General features: G+C 48.4%; 1 protein-coding gene across 1 annotated transcript in view; it reads left to right on the top strand.

Moving 5' to 3' along the window:
• Positions 1-24743, top strand: part of LOC147114526 (desmoglein-2-like) — a 91465-nt gene that overhangs the window by 32102 nt on the left and 34620 nt on the right. Inside the window, exons 6-13 of the mRNA XM_085992261.1 lie at positions 1693-1837; positions 3708-3859; positions 6493-6627; positions 8210-8395; positions 11355-11716; positions 12796-12941; positions 17565-17789; positions 19009-19248. Coding sequence (XP_085848387.1) covers positions 1693-1837; positions 3708-3859; positions 6493-6627; positions 8210-8395; positions 11355-11716; positions 12796-12941; positions 17565-17789; positions 19009-19248 — 1591 coding nt within the window. The remainder of the gene's footprint in view (positions 1-1692; positions 1838-3707; positions 3860-6492; positions 6628-8209; positions 8396-11354; positions 11717-12795; positions 12942-17564; positions 17790-19008; positions 19249-24743) is intronic.

Raw genomic sequence — 24743 nt, forward strand, 5'->3', positions numbered from 1 at the left:
CCACCAACTGGCAATTGAAAAAGGAAGATACAAGAAATCCTGGCAACCTAAAGAAAATAGAATATGTGATCACTGTCTGGCCAGCGAGGTTGAGACAGAGGTGCACTTCCTCCTAAAATGCAAAAAATTCAACAAAACAAGAAACATATATTTTGACAAGCTCAGCCTTACAACCCCAGATTTCAAAGAATTGGATGACCTGTCAAAATTAAGAATAGTCCTGGGGGAAGGAGACAGACCATATCTTGGTGCCCAATATGTAACAACATGTCACAACCTGAGGAACAGTGAGTGACTAACGAGCACACCCATAGCATATATACTCTAAAAATGTTTAAATCAATACCGAATGTACCCAACGACTGTTTAAATTAATACTGAATGTACCCAACGAGGGTCAACGAGTGTTTAAATTAATACTGTCTGTACCCAACGAAGGTCAAAATTGTTTGACACCTACAGAATGTTGGAAACATGTACTTTTTTTGTTATGTAAGCTTTGGCAATATGGTTCACTGTAAACTTTCATGCCAATAAAGCATTTGAATTTGAAATTTGAAATTTGAGAGAGAGAGAGGGGGGAGGGGGAGGGAGAGGGGAGGGGAGGGAGAGGGAGAGAGGAGGGAGAGAGAGAGAGGGAGAGAGAGAGAGAGGAGGGAGAGAGAGAGGAGGGAGAGAGAGAGGAGGGAGAGAGAGAGGAGGGAGAGAGAGAGAGAGAGGAGGGAGAGAGAGAGGAGGGAGAGAGAGAGGAGGGAGAGAGAGAGGAGGGAGAGAGAGAGAGAGAGGAGGGAGAGAGAGAGAGAGAGAGAGAGAGAGGAAGGAGGGAGAGAGAGGAAGGAGGGAGAGAGAGAGAGGAAGGAGGGAGAGAGAGAGAGAGGAGGGAGGGAGGGAGGGAGAGAGAGAGAGGAAGGAGGGAGAGAGAGCGGGAGAGGAGAGGGAGAGGGGGAAAGAGGGAGAGGGGGAAGAGGAGAGGGAGAGGGGGAAAGAGGAGAGGGAGAGGGGGAAAGAGAGAAAGAAAGACTTGCATTTCTATAGCGCCTTTCACAACCTCAGGACTTCCCAAAGCGCTTTACAGCTAATGAAGTACTTTTGAAGTGTAATCACTGTTGTAATGCAGGAGAACTGTTATAAGGCAGAACTGTAGGACTAGCAGACCTGATTATGCCCAACAGTTATGAGCTGCATTAGGACGCCCTCAACTCTCTTGCCAATGACTGGAAGGACCAAAGCCCAATTCAGCCCTTCTTAACGTGGGCTTGATAAACTTGTTTCGAAACTAAAGCTGGCAATCCGCAAGTACCGATGTCAATCAATAACACTGCTCGTGTCTTGTAATTAATGCCTTCACGATCCCTCGAGCTGTGCAGAACCATAATATCCCCCCCCATACCCCACTGGCCGAGCCCATTTTGCAATATGGTACGTTCAGTGATTCCATAATCCTGCAGACACAAAGTTGCGGATCAGCAGAAAATGAAATACCTTTGAAGTGTGCTCACTGCTGTAATGTAGGAAACGCGGCAACCAATTTGCGCACAGCAAGCTCCCACAAACAGCAATGTGCTAATGGCTTGTTTTAGTGATGTTGGTTGAGGGATAAAGATTGCCCAGGACATTATATAATATATATATATATATATATCTATTACATCTCTTGTACTATCTTACTGAGTGTTTTTATTTCTATTTCAGCTAATAGGTCAAGCCGTAGATTCCTTGGGTAATAAAGTAGAGAATCCTCTATCACTCGTAATTAAAGTTCTGGACATAAATGATAATGCTCCAGTATTTGCAAAACAAGTATTTGAAGGGAGCATTGAAGAATTGAGTCCACTCGGTAAGAACTGTGTGCTTTTCTCAAAGTTCATGATCTAGAAATAGTTAGCATAGTGGTTATGTCACTGGCCCAATGATCCTGAGGCCCTGGACTACTGATCTGGAGATATGAGTACAAATCCCACCACAGCAGCTGGGGAATTTAAATTCAGTTCATTAAATAAAAAAAGCTAGTATCAGTAATGGTGACCAGGTTGTTGTTAAAAACCCATCTGGTTCACTAATGTCCTTTTTTAGGGAAGGAAATCTGCCATCCTTACCCGGTCTGGCCGATATGTGACTCCAGACCCACAGCAACGTGGTTGACTCTTAACTGCCCCTCCTGAAATGGCCGAGCAAGACACTCAGTTGTACTACACGGACTGCAGTGGTTCAAGAAGGCAGCTCGCCACCACCTTCTCGAGGGCAGTTGGGGATGGGCAATAAATGCCGGCCTTACCATAAGGAATTTCCTTTTTTTAACCGTGCCTTAGCAGGCTTTGCTGTCTCCCCAATAGGTTCACCTGGCTGGGGAACGGGATGCCCCGCTCGAGGAGCGGGTTGAAATGCCACCGGGGTCTGATGTACGTTATGGGACCCTGACCTGTGTTCTTTACTGAGGCTCATTCTCCACCAAAATCAGCGGTGTTAAAATCACAGATAGGCAGGAGCAGATTGGGTAATGGAACAGCCCCGTTTCAACTGCCCCTACCCAGTCCTTTCCCCACCGATCATGGAGTGTTAAAATCCCCCTTAACTGCTCGGCTAACTTCTTGATTCATGATTATTCTATTTGCCGTAGTACAATCTTTGGTGTACTCCAGCGTTTCAGCAGTGCTCCTAGAAGTGCTAACCAGACCACTGCCTAGTTCCTCTCTTATTTTCTTAACGGGTTCCCACCCTAAACCTCTCCACATCGCTACCGCTTGCTCCTCTTTTTTGAAAGCACTATTACCCCCTTCCTTTTATAGTCCTACAACCCACCGAGATCTCTGCGCTCTGCCAATTCTGGTCTCTCGCGCGTCCCCGGTTTCCATCGCTCCACCATTGGCGGCCGTGCCTTCAGCTGCCTGGGTCTCGAGCTCTGGAATTCCCTCCCTAAACCTCTCTGCCTCTCTCTCCTCCTTTAAGACCCTCCTTAAAACCTACCTCTTTGACCAAGCTTTTGGTCACCTGTCCTAATAACTCCTTATGTGGCTCGGTGTCAAATTTTGTTTGATAACACTCCTGTGAAGCGCCTTGGGACGTTTTACTAGAAAGAAAGACAGTCTTGCATTTCTGTAGCGCCTTTCGCGACCACCCGACGTCTCAAAGCGCTTTACAGCCAATTAAGTACTTTTGAAGTGGAGCCACTGTTGTAATGTAGGAAATGCAGCAGCCAATTTGCACACAGCAAGCGCCCACAAACAGCAATGTGATAATGACCAGATAATCTGTTTTTGTTATTTTGGTTGATGGATAAATATTGGCCCAGGACACCGGGGATAACTCCTCTGCTCTTCTTCGAAATAGTGGCCGTGGGATCTTTTACGTCCACCTGAGAGAGCAGACGGGGCCTCGGTTTAACGTCTCATCCAAAAGACGGCACCTCCAACAGTGCAGCACTCCCTCAGTACTACACTGGAGTGTCAGATTAGATTTTTGTGCTCAAGTCTCTGGAGTGGGACTTGAACCCACAACCTTCTGACTCCGAGGCGAGTGTGCGGCCCACTGAGACACAGCTGACGTTTTACTACGTTAAAGGCGCTGTGTATAAATAGACGTTGTTGTTTCCCAGAATGCCTTGTAGGCATTTTAACCAGAGAAGCTGGGAACAAACTGCTTTCTTCTTTACCATTGCAGCCTAAAAAATCTCACCTGAACAAGTGCAATTTTCATTGTGTTGACCCCAGGTACCATGGTGCTAAAACTAAATGCAACAGATGCAGATGAAGATGAAAATGCTGAAGTTGCCTACAGAATTCTATCCCAGGGAATAAACGATATGTTCGTTGCCAAGTCGAATGGAGAAATCAGAACCATGGGAGCTAACTTAGACAGAGAGGTTTGTGCTCAATAATTTACTTCCTAAAGTGCATTTCAGCCAACTTACAAACCGTCTAGCTCGATCAGCCATCTGAAGACTAAGGAGGCTGTCTTTACCGGTTCTTGTTGCGGCTGCTGGTGGGCAACCGCTAATGGACGGTGAACTGCGGCCACCGTGTGCCGACATTTCCAGTTCACGCCGACCGCGGGCAAGGCTTCCCGCTGCCGGCACAGACTCCTGAAAACTGTCCCTTAAGAACCCAAGAAATGGTCGCCAGGGTAGAAATTGGTCTCGGCCGTAGCGCATGAAAAACCGGACCCGTCATACGCTCGGCCCGATATTCAGTTCTTTCGCAGGCGATGGAACCGAATAGTGGTGGGGGGGGGGGGATACAATGGGTGGCCAGTAAGAAGGCAAATGGTATGTTGGCCTTTGTAGCGAGAGGGTTTGAGTACAAGAACAAGGATGTCTTGCTACAGTTGTGTAGGGCCTTGGTGAGACCACACCTGGAGTACTGTGTGCAGTTCTGGTCACCTTATCTGAGGAAGGATGTTCTTGCCATGGAGAGAGTGCAGCGAAGATTCACCAGGCTGATACCTGGGATGGCAGGAATGACTTATGAGGAGAGATTGGGTCGATTGGGCTTATACTCGCTGGAGTTTAGAAGAATGAGCGGGGATCTCATTGAAACTTATAAAATTCTAACAGGACTAGATGCTGGAAGAATGTTCCCGATAGCCGGGGAGTCCAGAACCAGGGGTCACAGTCTAAAGATAAGGGGTAAGCCATTTAGGACAGAGATGAGGAGGAATTTGTGGAATCTGGAATTCTCTACCACAGAAGGCAGTAGAGGCCAATTCATTAAATATATTCAAGAAAGAGTTAGAAATGTTTCTTAAGGCTAAAGGGATCAAGGGATATGGGGAGAAGGCAGGGACAGGGTACTGAATTTGGATGATCAGCCATGATCTCATTGAATGGCGGAGCGGGCTCGAGGGGCCGAATGGCCTACTCCTGCTCCTATCTTCTATGTTTCTATGTTACTACACCACCCATTTTGCATTAGAGCCCCAAGACAAATTTCTAGCCCACCGGCAATGTTCCCTTTAAGCTGGGCGGCCGCGCAGTGCTCTGGAGATCCCGCGCTTCCGGCTCACCGGCTTTTCAAGGGGGAAAACCGCGCACGCACGGAATTTTGAATGGGCCGTGCGGCTCGGAAAATAATTAGAGGGAGCATTGCCCCACCGGTAGGCCGTGGACTACAGTAAAATGTATCGGATCAATTTTTATTTTCAGCTTGGAGCTGCCCATATTGAGGGCACCCGTCGCGATTTCATACACGAATGATTGTCTAGCGAGGTCTGTCGCTCTGGATAGAAAAACGCAAGGCATGCACGGTCACATTCCCATCGTGTAAAGCTCTGTGCTGAGCGCGTTAAAGACAAAACCTGATGTGTTCAAAGCAACAGCAACAAGACTACTTGGTCTTGAACTTTGATACAAAAGCAAAATACTGCGGACGCTGGAAATCTGAAATATAAACAGAAATTGGGGGAAATACTCAGCGGGTCAGGCAGCGTCTGTGGAGAGAGTCAACATTTCAGGTCATTTCATCAGAACCGGAAAAAGTTAGAGATGTAACAGGTTTTTACGCAAGTGCAGGGGCAGGGAGGGGGGGGGGAGGGGAGGAAAGAACAAAAGGGAAGGCCTGTGATAGGCTGGAAGGCCGGAGAATTTAAATGACAAAAGGGATGATGGTGCAATGGCAAAAGGAGATGGTAATGGGACAAGTTAGGAAACAAAAGATGAGTCTAGAGGAGGCGTCAATGGGAATAGCAGAATCATCAGCAACAGCTGCCATCTGGAAATAATGGGGGCAGAGGTTATGATCTGAAATTGTTGAACTCAATGTTGAGTCCGGGAGGCTGTAAAGAGTCTAATGGAAAGATGAGATGCTGTTCCTCGAGCTTACGTTGAACTTCACTGTATTAATGACTTGGATGAGGGGACCAAGTACAATGTATCCCAAGTTTGCTGACGATACAAAGCTAGGTGGGAAAATAAGTTGTGAGGAGGATGCAAAGAGGCTAAGTGAGTGGGCAAGAACATGGCAGGTGGAGTATAATGTGGAGAGATGTGAAGTTATCCACTTTGGTCGGAAAACTAGAGAAGCAGTGTATTTTTTTAAATGGTGAGAGATTGGGAAATGTTGGTGTTCAGATGGACCTGGGTGTCCTTGTACACGAATCACTGAAAGTTAACATGCTGGTACAGCAAGCAAGAAATAGGAGCAGGAGTAGGCCATTCGGCCCTTCGAGCCTGCTCCGCCATTCAATAAGATCATGGCTGATCTTCGACCTCAACTCCACTTTCCCGCACTATCCCCATATCCCTTGATTCCCCTGGAGCCCAAAAATCTATCGATCTCTGTCTTGAATATACTCGACGACTGAGCCTCCACAGCCCTCTGGGGTAGAGAATTCCAAAGATTCACCACCCTCTGAGTGAAGAAATTCCTCCTCATCTCAGTCCTAAATGGCCGACCCCTTATCCTGAGACTATGACTGGATATGTATTCAGAAAGTAATTCCGAAATTTCAAAAAAGAGACTATTGTAATTTTTATTTTGAATGGTTTTTGTCCTGATTTAGATCCAGGATTTATATACGTTAACTGTGGAAGCTCGTGATTTGAATGGAAAAGCGGCAGGATTATTTTCAACAGCAAATGCTCAGATCAGGATCTTGGATGTTAACGACAATGTTCCTACACTTGAAAAATATGAGGTATGCACCGTCTGATGACTTGCATAAATTTGTGTGCGCGCCTCTGTAACCTCCTCCAGCCCCACAACCCTCCGAGGTATCTCCGCTCCTCCAATTCTGGCCTCTTGAGCATCCCCCCGGTTATTAACGCTCCACCATTGGTGGCTGTGCCTTCAGCTGCCTGGGCCCCGAGCTCTGGAGTTCCCTGCCTAAACCTCTCCGCCTTTAAGACGCTCCTTAAAACCGACCTCTTTGACCAAGCATTGGTCGCCTGTCCTACCATCTCCTTATGTGGCTCGGTGTCAAATTTTGTGTTGTAATGCTCCTGTGAAACGGCCTGGGGACATTAAAGAAAGACAGACTTGCATTTATATAGCGCCTTTCACGACCACCAGACGTCCCAATGCGCTTTACAGCCAACAAAGTACTTTTTGGAAGTGGAGTCACTGTTGTAACGTGGGAAATGCGGCAGTCAATTTGGGCACAGCAAGCTCCCACAAACAGCAATGTGATAATGACCAGCTATTCTGCTTTTGTTATGTTGATTGAGGGATAAATATTGGCCCCAGGACACCGGGGATAACTGTCCTGCTATTCTTCGAAATAGAGCCACAGGATCATTTATGTCCACCCGAGAGGGCAGACAGTTTAACGTCTCGTCTAAACCTCCGACCAATGACTTTAAATCTATGACCCCTGGTTACTGACCCTTCCTGTCCACTCTATCTTGGCCCCTCACAATTTTATACACCTCCAAATTAAATCTCCCCTCAGCCTCCACTATTCCAAAGAAAACAACCCCAGCCTATCCAATCTTTCCTCATCGCTAAAATTCCCCAGTCCAGGCAACATCCTTGTAAATCTCCTCTGTACCCTCTCTAGTGCAATCACATCCTTCCTGTAATGTGGTGACCAGAACTGCACGCAGTATTCTAGCTGCGGCCTAACTAGTGTTTTATACAGTTCAAGCATAACCTCCCTGCTCTTATATTCTATGCCTCAGCTAATAAAGGCAAGTATCCCGTATGCCTTTTTAACCACCTTATCTGTCTGTCCTGCTACCTTCAGGGCTCTGTGGACATGCACTCCAAGGTCCCTCTGATCCTCTGCACTTCTCAGTGTCCTACCATTTACTGTGTATTCCCTTGCCTTGTTAGCCCTCCCCAAATGCATTACCTCACACTTCTCCGGATTGAATTCCATTTGCCACTGTTCTGCCCACCTGACCAGTCCATTGATATCGTCCTGCAGTCTGCAGCTTCCTTCTTCATTATCAACCACACGGCCAATTTTTGTATCATTTGCAAACTTCTTAATCATACTTCCTACATTCAAGTCCAAATCATTGATATATATACCACAAAAAACAAAGGACCCAGTACTGAGCCCTGCGGAACCCCACCGGAAACAGCCTTCCAGTCACAAAAACACCCTTCGCCGCTTTGCCTTTTTTGCTGTTTTTGTGGTTTTGGAAGTGATATAACCGCAATTACATTTGAATTGGATAACCGCAATTACATTTGAATTGGATAACCGCAATTACATTTGAATAAAATGACCACTTCTTTATTTCCCCCCCCCCGCCCACCCCACTTGTCTTCAGCACGAAGTATCCGTGGATGAAAATTCTTTGAACGATGAAGTCATGCGCATAAAAGTGTTTGACAAAGACCAAAAATTCACGGACAACTGGCTGGGGCACTTTGAGATCGTCGATGGGAATGAAGGAGAAAACTTCAGGTTTGAAGTAGACGAAGAAACAAATGAAGGGATCTTGGTGCTTCAAAAGGTAATGTTGAAAATCAAGTAAAGCCGGTGTTGGTGTGTGGTGGGAGGAGCGGAGCGCAAGAGACCACTATAATAAGGACACTAAAGAAACGGCGCCTTTTTTTTAACAACTAAATTTTTTTGCACCGAGCAGTAAAACACACTGGCCCAGGATTGACTGAGAAAATCACGGCGAGGTTGACGGCGCTCGCCGTTATTAATATGTGTAAATCATTCCAGCAACTTGTGGCGAAGAAGAGATGCCACCCGCCCCCCCCCCCCCCCCCGAGAGTTGCAAACCGCTGAGACGTTGCTGGGCGGTTTGCGCCGCTCCGCCCGTTAGCCTCGCGAAAACGGCAGCTCGCCCTCATCCGCCCCGCGAGTCTCGAGAAATTGCTGCATTCGCACATTAATTGCCCATTAAATTAAAGTCAGGACTGGCGCTTAATGACGTAAGGACACTTTTAATGAGGAGATTTATGTTCCTGCAATGCCACTCAACCTCTCCGGCCCGGAGAGAACAGTTGAAACTGTGGAGTCTCACTCTAGCTGGTAGTGAATTGTTCTTCGAAGTTTTTTTAAAATCTGAAATTTAAATGTTTTAATTTTTTTCCTATTTTTCCTTTCTGTCTCCTTTTACTCCCTCTCTGTCATAATCCAAACTCACTTCCCTTCCTATTTGTTCTCTTTCTGCATCTAATTTTGACTCTCGTTCACCCGATTTTCCTTCCCCGTCGTTCCTCTGTTTCTTTCTCGATCCTGGAATCTCATGGGTTAAGGAGACAGACTGTTGGTCCCGTCGTTCACCGAGGTCCCAGATGCTCCCTCGCCCTCGCCGCGCCATTACCAGCTCGCACTCCCAGCACGTTACAGAGCACAGATTGTTTTTTGAACTGAAGGGCGGGAGAATAAGCCTAACTAACAGGGACACACTCTCTAGCGAGTTCCTGGCTAAGATGATCACTCGCTGCATTCGCTCTTCCGTTATGTTCTTGTACAATAACTGTAACTCCTTGTGCGGATGAAGAGGTCACTCATCCTATCGAATCTCATCCCTCCAGTCCTCCAGCTCTCCTATCATAACCCAATCGCATTTTAAACCGTGTCTAGCACATAAGTCTAAATATTATTTTGAAATGGTATATTCTGAGTTACTTAGCTATGCCGTTTTATATCTTGAAACCCCTGAAATCATTCTCATTAACTTTTTTTTGTCTGAATGGGAAAGGCTTTTACAACTCATCGCTTGTAACCTTTCTGGTGACCTTGTGTCTTTTTGGTACAGTGATGAGAGGAATTGAATGCAGTTTGCCAAACTTTAAATAACCTTTGTAGTTCTACTATTCTGCCTATATATATCTGTATTCAATTAACGTTTTAATTGTTTCACCTTTTACTGGGTCTAATGAATCCACTATTACCCCTTCCTTTTATAGTCCTCCATCAGCCCCACAACCCCCTGAGATCTCTGCGCTCCTCCAATTGTGACCTCTTGAGCATCCCTGATTCTAACCATTGGTGGCCGTGCCTTCAGCTGCCTGGGCCCTAAGCTCTGGAATTCCCTCCCTAAACCTCTCCACCTCTCTTTCCTCCTTTAAGGCGCCCCTTAAAACCTACCTCTTTGACCCAGCTTTTAGTCACCTGTCCTAATGGCCCAGAAATCCGGGTTGGAGGCTTCCCGCGGGTGCAAGCCTCCGACCTGCACTTACCTTGCGCGCGCCGGCCGTTGAGCTGTGGGCCCCCGTGGGATTCCGATCCTGGGCCTGCTCCAACTGCCGGCGCGCAGTGCTTGTGTATCCCAGGGGCGCAGTTAGTTCAAAGCGTCCCCTGGGATCACGTGGGCCATGGGGAGCCAATCGGAGCAGGGAATGCTTCATTTATAAGATTGACAGGAAGACCTGTCAAACCTATAAATACTATAAGCCCGAAACATCACTAAAACTTCAAATACATTTTTAAAAAACACATTTTTAAAATAAACTATAAATTACATGAAATAACTATTTTAAACAATAATTAAAATTTTTGAAAAAATTAATTACATTTTCTAACGGGGCTAAAAATAAACTTACCTTTCTTTTAAAGTATTTAAAAATAATAAACCTGTGGAAAAAATATTTTAATTTTAATTAATTCACCACTTACCTTGTAAAAAGCAGGCCTTGCGACTGCTTTTTAAATGTCTAACTCCTGGAGACTTACCCTCCCGGGAAAACCTGCAAAAAACCGTAAGTTCGATGCGCACGCGCAGCCTCTCCGGCGCACGCGTTCCACCTCTGAACCCCTTTGTTCAGAGGAACGGAAGTGCCGGTTTCCCGCGCATGCGCCGTGCATGCAGGAAACCGGCACTTCCATTGGGCTTACGGGTGAGTACCCCGTGCATACTCACCCGTGGAGACCCGAATTTCTGAGCCAATATCTCCTTATGTGGCTCGGTGTCAAATTTTGTTTGATAATCGTTCCTGTGAAGTGTCTTGGGATGTTTTACTACATTAAAGGCGCTATATAGATACAAGTTGTTGTTGTTCGGACTGCAGGTGCTGATTCTGCCATTCCCGTTGACACCTCCTCTGGACCATCTTTTGTTTCTTAACTTGCCCCATTACCATCTCCTTTTGCCTCGCACCATCATCCCTTTTGTCATTTAATCTCTCCCGCCTTCCACCCTATCACAGACCTTCCCTTTTGTTTTTTCCTCCCCTCCCCCCTTTCCCTGCCCCCGCACTTGCTTAAAAACCTGTTCCATCTCCAGCTTTTTCCAGTTCTGACGAAGGGTCATCGACCTGAAACGTCGACTCTGTTTCTCGCTCCACAGATGCTGCCTGACCTGCTGAGTATTTCCAGCATTTTCTGTTTTTATTAAAAATATCCTTTATCGGACTTAGGATTTGACTTAAAAGTTTTTGGGGGTGTTGTTTAGTGTGTCTCCCGTGTCCCTGCCAATATTGACCACTTTTGTTTCCCCACCGCCCCCTCTGCAGGAAGTGGACTACGAGACATCGTCAACTATGAATCTGCTCCTTCGAGTCTCCAATAAGGCAGCATATCACTCGTCTGTGGGCAGAGGAGGTGGCGGAGGAGGAGGTGGCGGAGGAGGAGGAGGAGGTGGCGGAGGAGGAGGAGGTGGAGGAGGAGGTGGCGGAGGAGGTGGAGGTGGAGGAGGTGTTGGGAAACCAATTAGCATAAAAGTCAACGTGAGAGATAAGAAAGAAGGCTTTTCATTTCGGCCAACAACAAAGCGAATCACTGTTTCTGAAGATAGGACAAAAGTCACAATTGGTCAATCGCTTGGAAAATATCCAGCCATCAGTGCCGATACTGGGAAAGAAAGTGAAAGAACCAGGTAAAGTGTGTGTGTGTTTTTGTGTGTGGAGTCTGCATGTGTATTGATTTCTTTGTGGGTTCAATGACGAGACATTTATGAAAGAGAATGGCCTAGAAATTGGGTTTTGGCTTAGCCAGGGCTTTAGCGCCGGAAGTTAGTGCCGGCGCTAAGCCCCCCTGCGCGCGCCAAAAATTCAGCAGGGCCGTGCCCAAACGGCTGCCGGTGCTACTGAAGGGTCTTTGCGGCGGTAAATCGGCGCTAACTGCCGTTTCGCGCCGCAATTCCGGCGCTGCGGCACCCGATGCGGTGCGGCAGGCTCGGGAAGTGCAGGCCTCCTCCTTCCGTTAAGGAGGAGCTGCCTGCACCCGGCCGCGGCCCGCGCAAATCTGTCTAAAAATGAGCCCGGCACCTCGGACAAGTGCCGGGCTTGCATCTGTTCCGGGGGGTGGGGGGGAGAAGTCCGGGGAGGGAGCTGCGGGCAGGCGGCCAGCGGGAAAGCGGCCGGCCGCCGCGGGGCCTTTAATGCGCCGGCGCAAACTCATGCAAGACTCTGTTGCCAGAGTCTTAGTTGCGGCTGCCACGGGCGAGGCGGCCGCAACTGAATTTCGGCGCTAGGGCCCGTCGGCATGGCAACCGGGACGCTGCGCACACCGATGACGTCATCGGTGCCGGCGCAGCGCTACCGGTGCAACGCCGATTTAGGGCCCCAGGGAATTTTTAAACTGGCCATAACTCTGGCGCTAGTCCCTCTAGCGCCTCAAAAGCGGCGCTAAGGCAACTGAATTTCTAGGCCAATGAGTTTTAATCTAAAGTCTGTTCAACTCTTTATACAGCATTTCAGGAGACACCCTGCTAGTGATGCACCTAGAACGAAACTGAAACTAAAACTAACTGCCTTGCTTCTCTCGGTCACATGCCCTCTGCTGGTCAGGCACAAGAAATCAATACATGCAATCATGCTATTAAGGCATCATAATCGAACAGGCAAATACCATCTCTATTTGCTGATATCATTACAGCATGTGTGAGAGACGGAGGGGGTGTGAGTGCATATGTGTTTGCAAAATCTAATGCATACTTTGACTTTTTTCAAACAGATATGCAAAGAATTCAGATCCAGCAAACTTCTTCAGCATTAACCCCGAAACTGGGGAGATTACCCTGGCCAATTTGCCTGACCACGAGTCTGAACATGTGGTTGATGGAAAGTATACAGCAACGGTACTGGCTATAGATAATGATGGTGAGTGGGTGTGAGCTAGGGACTAGTTTGAAGACAGCGCCCAGCTTTACAGTGAGATTATGAAAGCTCTGAAAAGATGTAGCAGGTGCTTTTTGTCTCTACTACACTTCATTAACAGGTGCACATCATATTGACATGTGGCCGGTTTCCAGCCTGCATTACACACAGCGCTCTTCACACCTATATATAATGGTCACTTAGTGTTGCAAGGTGTATATTGAAGTGTAAGTTGCAGGATAAGATTCGGGAACCATTTTCAGGCCATTTATTGGTCCCTTTTCCGAGAGTTTCATAGTAAACAGAGAATTTTTAGACCCTAGGGGAATCGAGGGATATGCAGATCAGGCGGGGAAGTGGAGTTGAGTTCAAAGATCAGCCAACATCATATTGAATGGCGGAGCAGGCTCGAGGGGCCGTGTGGCAGAGCAGGCTCGAGGGACCGTGTGGCGGAGCAGGCTCGAGGGGCCGTGTGGCGGAGCAGGCTCGAGGGATCGTGTGGCGGAGCAGGCTCGAGGGGCCGCGTGGCCGACTCCCGGTCCTAATTCTTAGTTCTTATTTCTTTTGAGGTTTGTCACTTTTGGAAGGTTCTGTGCCAATTCTTCTGCTGCTTTCCCTACTTACAATGGCCCAGAGGGAAGCCCCAATAGCTTCTTGGAGAAGGATAAAAAGAGGATTAACGAAGTAGCGCTAGGCAGCCGATATTCCAGTGCTTATGAGAACAAAAGAATTAGGAGCAGGAGTCGGCCACACGGCCCCTCGAGCCCGCTCCGCCACACGGCCCCTCGAGCCCGCTCCGCCACACGGCCCCTCGAGCCCGCTCCGCCACACGGCCCCTCGAGCCCGCTCCGCCACACGGCCCCTCGAGCCCGCTCCGCCACACGGCCCCTCGAGCCCGCTCCGCCACACAGCCCCTCGAGCCCGCTCCGCCACACGGCCCCTCGAGCCCGCTCCGCCACACGGCCCCTCGAGCCCGCTCCGCCACACGGCCCCTCGAGCCCGCTCCGCCACACGGCCCCTCGAGCCCGCTCCGCCACACGGCCCCTCGAGCTTGCTCCACCATTCAATAAGATTATGTCTGATCATCGACCTCAACTCCACTTCCCTGCCCGATCTCCATATCCCTTGATTCCCCTAGAATCCAAAAATCTATCGATCTCCGCTTTGAATATACTCAACGACTGAGCATCCACAGCCCTCTGGGGTAGAGAATTCCAAAGATTCACAACCCTCTGAGTGAAGAAATTCCTCCTCATCTCAGTCTTAAATGGCCGACCCCTTATCCTGAGACTGTGACCCCTCGTTCTAGACTCTCCAGCCAGGGGGAAACAACCTCTCGGCATCTACCCTGTCGAGTGTTTCAATGAGGATTGTGCGCTGTTAACCATCCGCCCACGAGCCGATAGATTCTACAGACACCGATAAAGTGGAGCATTTTTGGATGTTATTTTCCCGTTGCCAATTCCGTTGCCCGTCAGCCTGTGTAGCTATTGCTGAGGAGCTGCCGATTACCATTTCAGACAGTCATTTTTTCATGGAATAGTATGATGCAGTACAGGAGGAGGCCATTCGGCCCGTTGTGCCTGTGCCGGCTCTTTGAAAGAGCTCTCCAATTAGTCCCACTACCGCCCCCCCCCCCACCCCTGCTCTTTCCCCCACAGCCCCTGCAAATTTCTCCTTTTCAATTGTAATTTTTTGAGTGTTTTAAAAAGAAAAATTTATCCTCACTGATGCCTGCTCTGTTATTTTTATCTTTTAATGCATTTTTATGGCAAAGCATAAATCATGATAAAAATTGAAAAGCTTGGCCTGATTGCAGGGTCTGTAATGCACCCGCTGCTGGTGTGTCTGAACGGTAGTTTAAGTGAATCGAAAGTTCAAATTTTAAGAACTCAGCGAAGAAACATACTGGAATAAAAGGAGAAAATGCTGAAAAACGCTCAGCTGGACGGGCAGCATCTGTGGAGAGAGAAAAACCAGTGTTAACGTTTCAGGTCGACGACCCTTCATCAGCAATATACCGGTGTGGGTTCGGCATTTTCTTGTCCCCTGGTGGTTTGCACCCATTTTAATTTCGGGCGTATTCTAATGCAGTTGGTAGGATAGAAACATAGAAGATAGGAGCAGGAGTAGGCCATTCGGCCCCTCGAGCCCGCTCCGCCATTCAATGAGATCATGGCTGATCATCCAAATTCAGTACCCGGTCCCTGCTTTCTCCCCATATCCCTTGATCCCTTTAGCTTCAAGAAATATATCCAACTCCTTCTTGAATATATTTAATGAATTGGCCTCCACTGCCCTCTGTGGCAGAGAATTCCACCGGTTCACCACTCTCTGGGTGAAGAAATTCCTCCTCATCTCAGTCCTAAATGGCTTACCCCTTATCCTTAGACTGTGACCCCTGGTTCTGTACTCCCCCGCCATTGGGAACATCCGTCTTGCATCTAGTCTGTCTAGTTCTGTTAGAATTTTATAAGTTTCAATGAGATCCCCTCTCATTCTTCTAAACTCCAGCGAGTATAAGCCCAATCGACCTAATCTCTCCTCGTACATCATTCCTGCCATCCCAGGTTTCAGTCTGGTAAATCTTCGCTGAACTCCTTCCATGGCAAGAACATCCTTCCTCAGATAAGGCGACCAATACTTGGGTGTAACTTGGCATCAGCAAAATGGGCACAGTTTCGATTGCAAGGGAGAAACTCAGCTTCTGAGCTTTCAGTCAGAACTGGCGAAGGGTCATCGACCTGAAACGTTAACTCTGTTTCTCTCTCCACAGATGCTGCCTGACCTGCTGAGTATTTCCAGCATTTTCTGTTTTTAATTCAGATTTCCAGCACCCGCAGTATTTTGCTTTTGTAGAAGTACTTTTTGAAGTGTAGTCACTGTTGCAATGTAGGAAACTACATTTACTATGTTAAAGGCGCTATATAAATATAAGTTGTTGTTATATGCACTTTACAGCTATCTGGCTCTTTTAACAACTTTAGATTTTAATCACCCATTTTCTCTTGGACTTTCTGACCTCCTCTGGGCGCATCTTTTGTTTCCATGTTTGTCCCATTTGAAAGAAAGGAAGAAAGACTTGCATTTCTATAGCGCCTCTCACAACCTCAGGACATCCCAAAGTGCTTTACAGCCAATGAAGTACTTTTGTTGTAATGTGGGAAATTAACATTCCAGTTCTGATGAGGAGGTGACCGACCTGAAACATTCATATTAACCCTCCCACAATGGGCAGGATAGGGTCTGGGGAGGGGTGGAGGGGGTTAAAAATGTAAAATCGCTAAACGTGGCCCCAATCTGCCGTAGACGCGTCTGCTGCCAATTTTACAGCGGCGGGTTGCGCAGCTGGTGGCTCGCGGGGCGTGGCACCTCATTATAATATTTAAATCAGGCTCCCGCAGTGCTGTTGGGAGCCTGATTTAAATTGAGCGGATGCTGGCCGGGTTTCCCAGGGCTCGGGAATCCCGGCAGCGGAATGGAGACGGGAGCAGCCGGATCCAGCAGGCAAGTGCTCTTCAGAGCACTCGTTGTGGGCCATGAGGAGCAGGGAGTGCTCACCACCCCCCCCCCCCGCCCCCAATCCCTCTAGGCCAATCACATAGAAACATAGAAGATAGGAGCAGGAGTAGGCCATCCGGCCCCTTGAGCCTGCTCCGCCATTCAATGAGATCATGGCTGATCATCCAAATTCACTACCCTGTCCCTGCCTTCACCCCATATCCCTGGATCCCTTTAGCCTTAAGAAATATATCTAACTCCTTCTTGAATATATTTAATGAATAGGCCTCAACTGCCTTCTGTAGTAGAGAATTCCACAGGTTCACCACTCTCTGGGTGAAGAAATTCCTCCTCATCTCAGTCCTAAATGACTTACCCGTTATCCTTAGACTGTGACCCCTGGTTCTGGACTCCCCCGCCATCGGGAACACCCTTTCTGCATCTAGTCTGTCTAGTCCTGTTAGAATTTTATAAGTTTCAATGAGATCCCCTCTCATTCTTCTAAACTGCAGCGAGTATAAGCCCAATCGACCCAATCTCTCCTCATACGTCATTCCTGCCATCCCAGGTATCAGCCTGGTGAATCTTCGCTGCACTCCCTCCATGGCAAGAACATCCTTCCTCCGATAAGGCGACCAAAACTGCACACAATACTCAAGATGTGGTCTCACCAAGGACCTGTACAACTGCAGCAAGACATCCTTGTTCCTGTACTCAATCCCTCTCGCTACGAAGGCCAACATACCATTTACCTTCTTAACCGCCTGCTGCACCTGCATCACAGCCTCTCATTTCCTCGATCAGCCCCCCCTGACCCCGAGCCTCCCTCTCTCCTGATTGCTGAGCTCCGAACCCCTCCGCCCGCCCCCCCTCCCCCAACACCGATTGTTGGAGTCAATCGCCAGTTTCTCCCTCCTGCCATGCTCCCCCCCACCCCCCCCCCCCACCCCCCCCATGCACTTCCCTTCAATATCGGGGCCGGTAACTCTTTGTGTGTCTCTCCGCAGCCGCTGAGTGTTTTATAGCGCCTCCTAATTATTTTTTTTATTTCAGATTTCCAGCGTTTTTGTTTTTCGTTTTACTGGGGGGGAAAAAATAATTGTGTTTTCTTTTTCTGTTTCGCAGGAGCTGTTTCCAGAACAGCCACGGGTACGGTGGTTATTGATGTAGACGATGAAAATGATAATATTCCCATCATTAGCGATCTACAGCCTTGCATGTGTGACAAAGCCAAGTCTTTGACTGTCGATGCGTTTGACGCAGATTCATATCCAAACGCTGCTCCTTATCATTACACACTTGCTAATGAACCAGGCATAACGGAGAAATGGAAGATTTTACGCAAAGATGGTAAGAAGGGGTGGCGAAGTAACGTTTCAGAGGGTGTATCTGATTTACATCGAATTACACCGAGTGCACAGCACAGAAACAGGCCTTTCAGCCCAACTGGTCTATGCCGGTGTTTATGCTCCACACGAGCCTCCTCCCACCCCTCTCCATCTCACACTATCAGCATATCCTTCTATTCCTTTCTCCCTCATGTGTTTATCCAGCTTCCCCTTAAATGCATCTGTGCTATTCGCCTCCACCACTCCCTGCGGTAGTGAGTTCCACATTCTCACCACTCTCTGGGTAAAGAAGTTTCTCTTGAATTCTCTATTTGATTTCTTGGTGACTGATGTAAGAAAACTACGAGGCACTTGGTCTAAACGTTAAACAAAGCTTTAATCAACTGTTTTACAACATGGGGGTCTAGTTGTGTCCTTCACTAGTTCCTGTTAAGAATGTCCTGCGCAAGCTGGGCCCGTGCCCGAGTATTTATACTCTCCCTGGACAGCGCCACCCGTAGGCCGCTCAGTATTATTTCATAAGTTTTTCTTTCATGAATGACTGATTCATGTCAGTGACTATCTTATATTGATGGCCTCTAGTTTTGCTCTTCCCCACAAGTAGGAACATCTTCTCTGCGTCTACCCTATTGAAACTCTTCATAATTTTAAAGACCTCTATCAGGTCACCCTTTAGCCTTTTTTTTTTACAGTGGAATTGAGAGCCTTTTTGTAAGCAGACGCTTTTCTTAAAATTGTGGTGTTAACAGTTCACCCGTCGCCCCTGTGCTCGCTGACCTACATTGGCTCCCGGTTAAGCAACGCCTCGATTTTCAAATCCCTCCATGGCCTCCTTGCCCCTCCCTATGTCTGTAATCTCCTCCAGCCCCACAACCCCCCGAGATATCTGCGCTCCTCTAATTCTGCCCTCTTGAGCATCCCCGATTTTAATCGCTCAACCATTGGCGGCCGTGCCTTCTGTTGCCAAGGCCCTAAGCTCTGGAATTCCCTCCCTAAACCTTTCCGCCTCACTCTCTCCTCCATTTAAGACGCTCCTTAAAACCATCTCTTTGACTAAGCTTTTGGTCACCTGCCCTAATATCTCCTTATGTGGCTCTGTTATTTTTTCGATAATCGCTCCTGGGATGTTTTGCTACGTTAAAGGCGCTATATAAAGACAAGCTGTTGTTTATTTGTTGTGACTAATGCTCTCTACTGCCCTCCCTTTCTCTTTTCAAAAGATACTAGTATTGAGCTCCGGCCGTTGAAAGACTTGTGGCCCAATACGTTTACCGTTCCGATAAAGGTTGAAGATAATCAAGGGTCTGGCAATGTACAAAACGTGGTCGTGAAGGTGATCGAGTGCGTTGGCAATGACATCACCTGCTCCCCGGATAGGATTTCGCAGATCGGATCACGCAAAGCCGGCCTCGGCGTTCCTGCGGGTGGTCTCATGGCTCTGGGAGCTTTATTGTTACTACGTAAGTAAAAGAGTCTACAGCACAGAAATGGGCCATTCGGCCCAATGGGTGCATGCCAGTGTTTCTGTTCCACACGAGCCTCCTCCTGTAAGGGGTCGTTTTAACGAGCTTATGGTGTGCTAAATCGGTTTTGATTTTCGCACTACTCGTGAGCGGTTTCGAAGCGCTCCCCCCTCACGGTTCTAGACACTGGGCTTATTGCCAGACAACCTTTGTGTGTTGGCCCAACTCGTGACTCGGAAGACAAATGGTCAGATGAGACAGATTGAGTTTTATAACAAAACGATCTTTATTTTTGAAAGAGAATGTACACAGAGAAAAATGGCAAGAATGAATGCAGACGAAAAATAACGTTTCTCACAGAGGACTAAATTATACACTGAGAAAAATAACTTTAAAGCATATAAACAGTTCTAAAATAGCGATAAGCTAAAAGCAGGGGTGAGGGAAGCGCACGGACACATCGAGGGATAAATCACACTCCTGACTTACAAATACCCTTAACGTTACAAACCCTCCCGTTACTGAATATACCTCAATTATGTCGGTTAGGTAGAGTTGGGCCTTTATGCTCACCAGAATTTCAAAACCCTTCTGGACCTTGGTGCTTCTTGTTACGTCTGGAATTTCCGATCTTCCTTATGGGACCGGCTCCTGGACCCTGTTACTTGGTGTCGTCCGGGACCTCCGACCTTCCTTATGGGACCGGCTCCTGGACTCGCTCTCCTGTACAAACTTTGGAAGTCCTCCGAAATCCTCAAGCCGTTTTCTGTTCCGCACGGTCCTCGAACTCCTGATTGTAACTGGACTTGGACTTCACGGTGCGAACTGTCTCCGGAGGAGTCTTCCTTACTCTGGTCGAATCTTAGACTGACTTGCTGACGATTTACCTGAACGGTTATACTCTTTTCTGGCCCTAATCTTGGCGCCAAATCAACCGTTTTCCTTTGTTAAGGTTGCTTTAACAAAAGCAAGCACATTAATTTTAACTGCTCGCAAATCGAACTAATGGGAATCCGATTAGTGTCCCTTCGTTTGTGTGTGCTCAGCAGTTTCTGAGATCGGTTACCGCTTTGCCATAATGGGAATCCGTTTAGTGTCTCTCCGTTTGTGTGTGCTCAGCGGTTTCTGAGATCGGTTACTGCTCTGCCAGCGATTAGCGCACCTCCAGTTGCTAATAGTTTTGTTTACTGCTGTAACCACATTACAATATCAAAAACAGTAAGGTTCTGGATTCTTCTAATCGATGATGACTCAGACTGCTTTAAGGTACTGTGTGTGTGTCCTTTTGAACTGGGTCATGAGAACTGCCAACTCCATTCTGTGTTCTCACAATGTGGCCACTTCAGGGGCCCTACCCGTATACTGTATTTCATGGATTTTTGCGAATCCTACAGTCCCCCCTGTGATACAATGAGCATCTTCAATCGTCTTTGTATCATAAAATGTCTTTGGGTGAGCACAAATCCGTTCCCTCTCCAACTGACCTTCCCTGTAATTTACCTTGCCTAAGGAGTGTACCTCGCCCGCACTTTCCTCATTCCGAACAACGAAGTTTGAGAAAACATTTCCTATTGGAGACAAACCTTTAAACAATATACAGACTCACCTAGAGTCATAACAGAATAATCATAATACAATATAATGCGAAATCAAACAAGGTACAGAACAATCCAAAATATTAAAACAACAGTAATTACACGGGCGACTCCCCGTTTATACTGACATAGTGGCCCCGCCAATTCGGCTGACTAGGGAATTCCCTGCTGTGTCCCTTCCTTCTGCACTGTACACAGACCAGGTACAAAACTATCCCCAGTTGGCACACCACCAAAATGTGGGAAGCCAGTCGGATCCATGATGGGACCTCTATATTATCAAAAAGGTCCCACCACGGTGGAACCACTATATCCGGAATTTCTTCCCCTATATCAACTGTCTTTTGTTCCAAAGTGAAAAAGTGTTTCTGCGAGATGGCGACCGCTTTGAGCAGTGCGGTCAGGTGTTCTGGGAGAGGGGGAATCGTAAAACCAAAATGTGCTACATACTTTTGGAGATCAGTGAAATTCTCCTTAACGGTAAGGTGAACAGTGGATGGTTCGGGGATCGGGATAATCTGCAGCTGTGCCACTTGAACTATTGCCTCGGGTTTAAAACAGAAGCTGCTGTCACTGACCGCGCACCAGCCGTGCTGTCCGTGCCGGTAGTGAGACGCTGCGGTGGTGACACAATATGTCCCACCTCCTATGTATGTCACCTGTGGGGGAACATGGCCCTGTGCCATGGCTTCCATAGTGCAATTGATAGGCTTAGCGTCAGCAGACCTGAACCCGCATTGTGGTATTGAATAGGCATTCAAGTGCTGGGGACACAGGATTATGTGTGCTCCCCGGCTACGGCACCCCGAGAAGTCAGTCCCCATCATAGCATGCTCCCACTTAATGACGTAGGGTGGGACCTCTGCAAATCGGACATGAGCTCCCCCCCCCCGAATGACTCCAATGTTCACCACCCTATACACCGGCGCAGGTCGGGCTGTCCTGCTCATTATGGGGATCCGCACGACGACCCCCATGATGGTGTGGTTGGAGCGACCACAGTCCACCGGGACTGGGTAGGCCTCAGAAGCGAGCCGGAGCTGGCATGGACTTAACGCGTTCTCAAAAGGGTGGAGGGCTGCGAGGTGTTTGTTACTGATCCAGGAGGGGACCAAACCCTGTTTCAAGTCCTCCAGATTGCTGCGGCCCTCGCCCAGCAACCATGCTCCGTATAGTACGCACACCTCATTCTGGGCAGCCTGATCTGAGGCGTTCCTGTCCTCCCTAATGAGAGCGTTGACCGTCCGAGCCTGCTTCTCCAGCTCTGCTATGATCTCTTTTAAGTGGAGAGTCATAGCCTGATCCTCATGGAGCTCCGAACCCACCACCCGATTTTCGTCCGTGAGGATTCCCTTCAACTGGGTCTTTAACCCGTTGACCTGCTGCTGCAGTTCAATGTCGTCCATACTATTTATGATGGACGACCCAGTGTTAAACCCTGTGAACCAGTCGTTCACGGTGCCCCTTTTTAGTCTTCCTGCTTGTTCCCATTGCTTGTGGCTTTCGGTATACAGCTTGGTTCTGTTGACCCTTGCGAAGTCAAATTCAAAGAACTTCTGCAGGGTCTCTTTTAGCAGGGCCTGATATAGCCTTCCTGTTTCTACGGGGCACCATTCCGGCAGGTGCACCTCGGTCAGGTTGAGGATGACGGAGGCCATCGCGTAATGGACCCCCTAGTAAGCCATTTGATCAGTCGGAACTAAAACTAAACTGTTCCCCGGTCCCTTGGTGGTGGTGGTGGGGCACCCCTCTGTTACCGTCCGTGGTGTCTGGGTCGTGGGCAGGGGCTGTCGGGGGCGGGTCACTAACTCAGTGGCATTAACTGCGATTGGGGAGTAGGGGACCGCGCATGCGTCCAAGCGCGATTCCCAGTCCATCCCCCTCCCGTTATCTTGCCACTGGCTGTGGAAAATGATGGAAACACCTGCGGGCAGACTTTTCCTGAACCCCACATACATACGTAAATCCCTTGATCGGGTTCCCACCATTTATCCCAGCACACTGTCGGCCCTCCCTGGGTCCCTGTGATGGTCCGGTGAGTGTTGTTCCCTAACCTTTCCCACTGTCCTCTGGGGTTCCCCATGTCCTTGCTCAGTTTCCTGAGCCACCACCACCTATCCAGGGGGACGTTCTCCCTGCACGTTAAACAAATTCGTTTTCCCACAGTAACACTGATCCGCGTGGCCTTGATCGTGACCCGCGGACACAATAGTGAGACTTCCCCATAAGTGAAACCAATGCCATTAGAGTATTTAGTGGCGTTCGATCCCAGCCAACCCGGCCAGTTGCCCTCGTGGGTATATCCGGCGACTTCCTCTGCCTTGCGCAGGCCCTGCCCGTCGTGAGCCAGGGGCGCCATTTCCCCGGTACATCCGAAGATGTGGTGATCCTCCGTCTCCCCTCGCCACGCGATGTTGAGGCCCACCAGGGCCGCGAGGATGATGCCTCTTAGTAGCATCATTGGATTAATATCTGTTGGAGAGATAAAAGAGAATGTTCGAGCCGGGCTCCTTGGGCTCCTCGGCTTGGGTGTGGGGTGAGTGGGTCCCGCGACCCTAGCTCACTTAACTTGCCACTCTGTACCGTTCCAAAATGCCACCATACCTCAGAAAAACCTTATACATACATACTAAATTTACAAATAACTAAAACCTTACTTAGCAACCGTATGGTGTATGTACATGTGTCGTCCGTCTCCGGACGGCCAGCTTAAAATCTGTGGGGACTGTCGCAGGCCTCCCCCTGCGGCGTTCCCACCTCAGTTTCAGCTGCTGGTCCCTAGCAGCCTGTAGCTGCTGGCTGTGAACTGTTTAAAATTCCCCCAGCTTTCCTACGGGGGTATCTTTTTACAGTAACCGGCAACCAGACCTTTTCAATGCTACACTGAGGGGCAAGACCTAAAACCTCTGGCTCCTCCCCTTCACCGCTGTCGGGGACGGGACCTTCGTCCTCCGACTCGGCTTCACTTTGGCCAGGGACAGGACCTAGGACCTCCGGCTCCTCCCCTCCTGGGTCCCAGAATAATGGGGGAGTCTCCCGCTTAGATGGGACAACTCCTCCCCTCACGCAGGCTGCACGTCCAGCCTGTGTGACCTGTGGCTGCAGCTCCCCTACAGCGTTTGATTCTTTACTGGCCTTTTCAGCCCCTGCTGCCTGTTTCCCTGCCTCCGGTTTAAACAGTTTACATTGGTTAATGTGAAACCATTTAGTGCGCCGGGGCAGTTTCACAGCATACACCAAATTGGGGGAAGGCCGATTTTAATAAGATAAGACAGGATCTGGCAAAAGTGGACTGGGAGCAGCTACTTATAGGAAAATCCACATCAAAACAGTGGGAGGCTTTCAGAAGGGAAATAGAGAGAGTACAACACCAACATGTTCCTGTAAAGGTCAAGGGTGGGACCAACAAGCAAAGGGAACCTTGGATGACAAGGGATATACAAAAATGCATTAGGAAAAAAAGGGGGGCTTTTGGCAGTTACAAAAGACAAAAGACGGTGGAAGCCCTAGAGGAGTATAGGAGGTGCAGGGGCATACTTAAAAAGGAAATTAGGAGGGCGAGGAGGGGCCATGAAATAACACTGGCGAGCAAAATAGAGGAAAATCCTAAGATGTTTTATAAGTATATTAAGGGCAAGAGGATAACCAGGGAAAGGGTAGGGCCCATTAGGGACCAAAGTGGCAAGCTGTGTGTAGAGCCAGATGAAGTAGGTGGGGTTTTAAATGAATTTTTTGCCTCAGTGTTCACTATGGAGAAAGACGATGTAGATATAGAAGTCGGGCAAGGGGACTGTGACATACTTGAACATATTAGCATCGAGAGGGAGGAGGTACTAGCGGTTTTAGCAGGCCAAAAAGTGGATAAATCCCCAGGCCCGGACGAGATGTATCCCAGGC

Source organism: Somniosus microcephalus, chromosome 7 (genome assembly GCF_052327205.1).
Source record: "Somniosus microcephalus isolate GS21.2 chromosome 7, FLI_Smic_1.0, whole genome shotgun sequence".
NCBI lineage: Eukaryota > Metazoa > Chordata > Chondrichthyes > Squaliformes > Somniosidae > Somniosus > Somniosus microcephalus.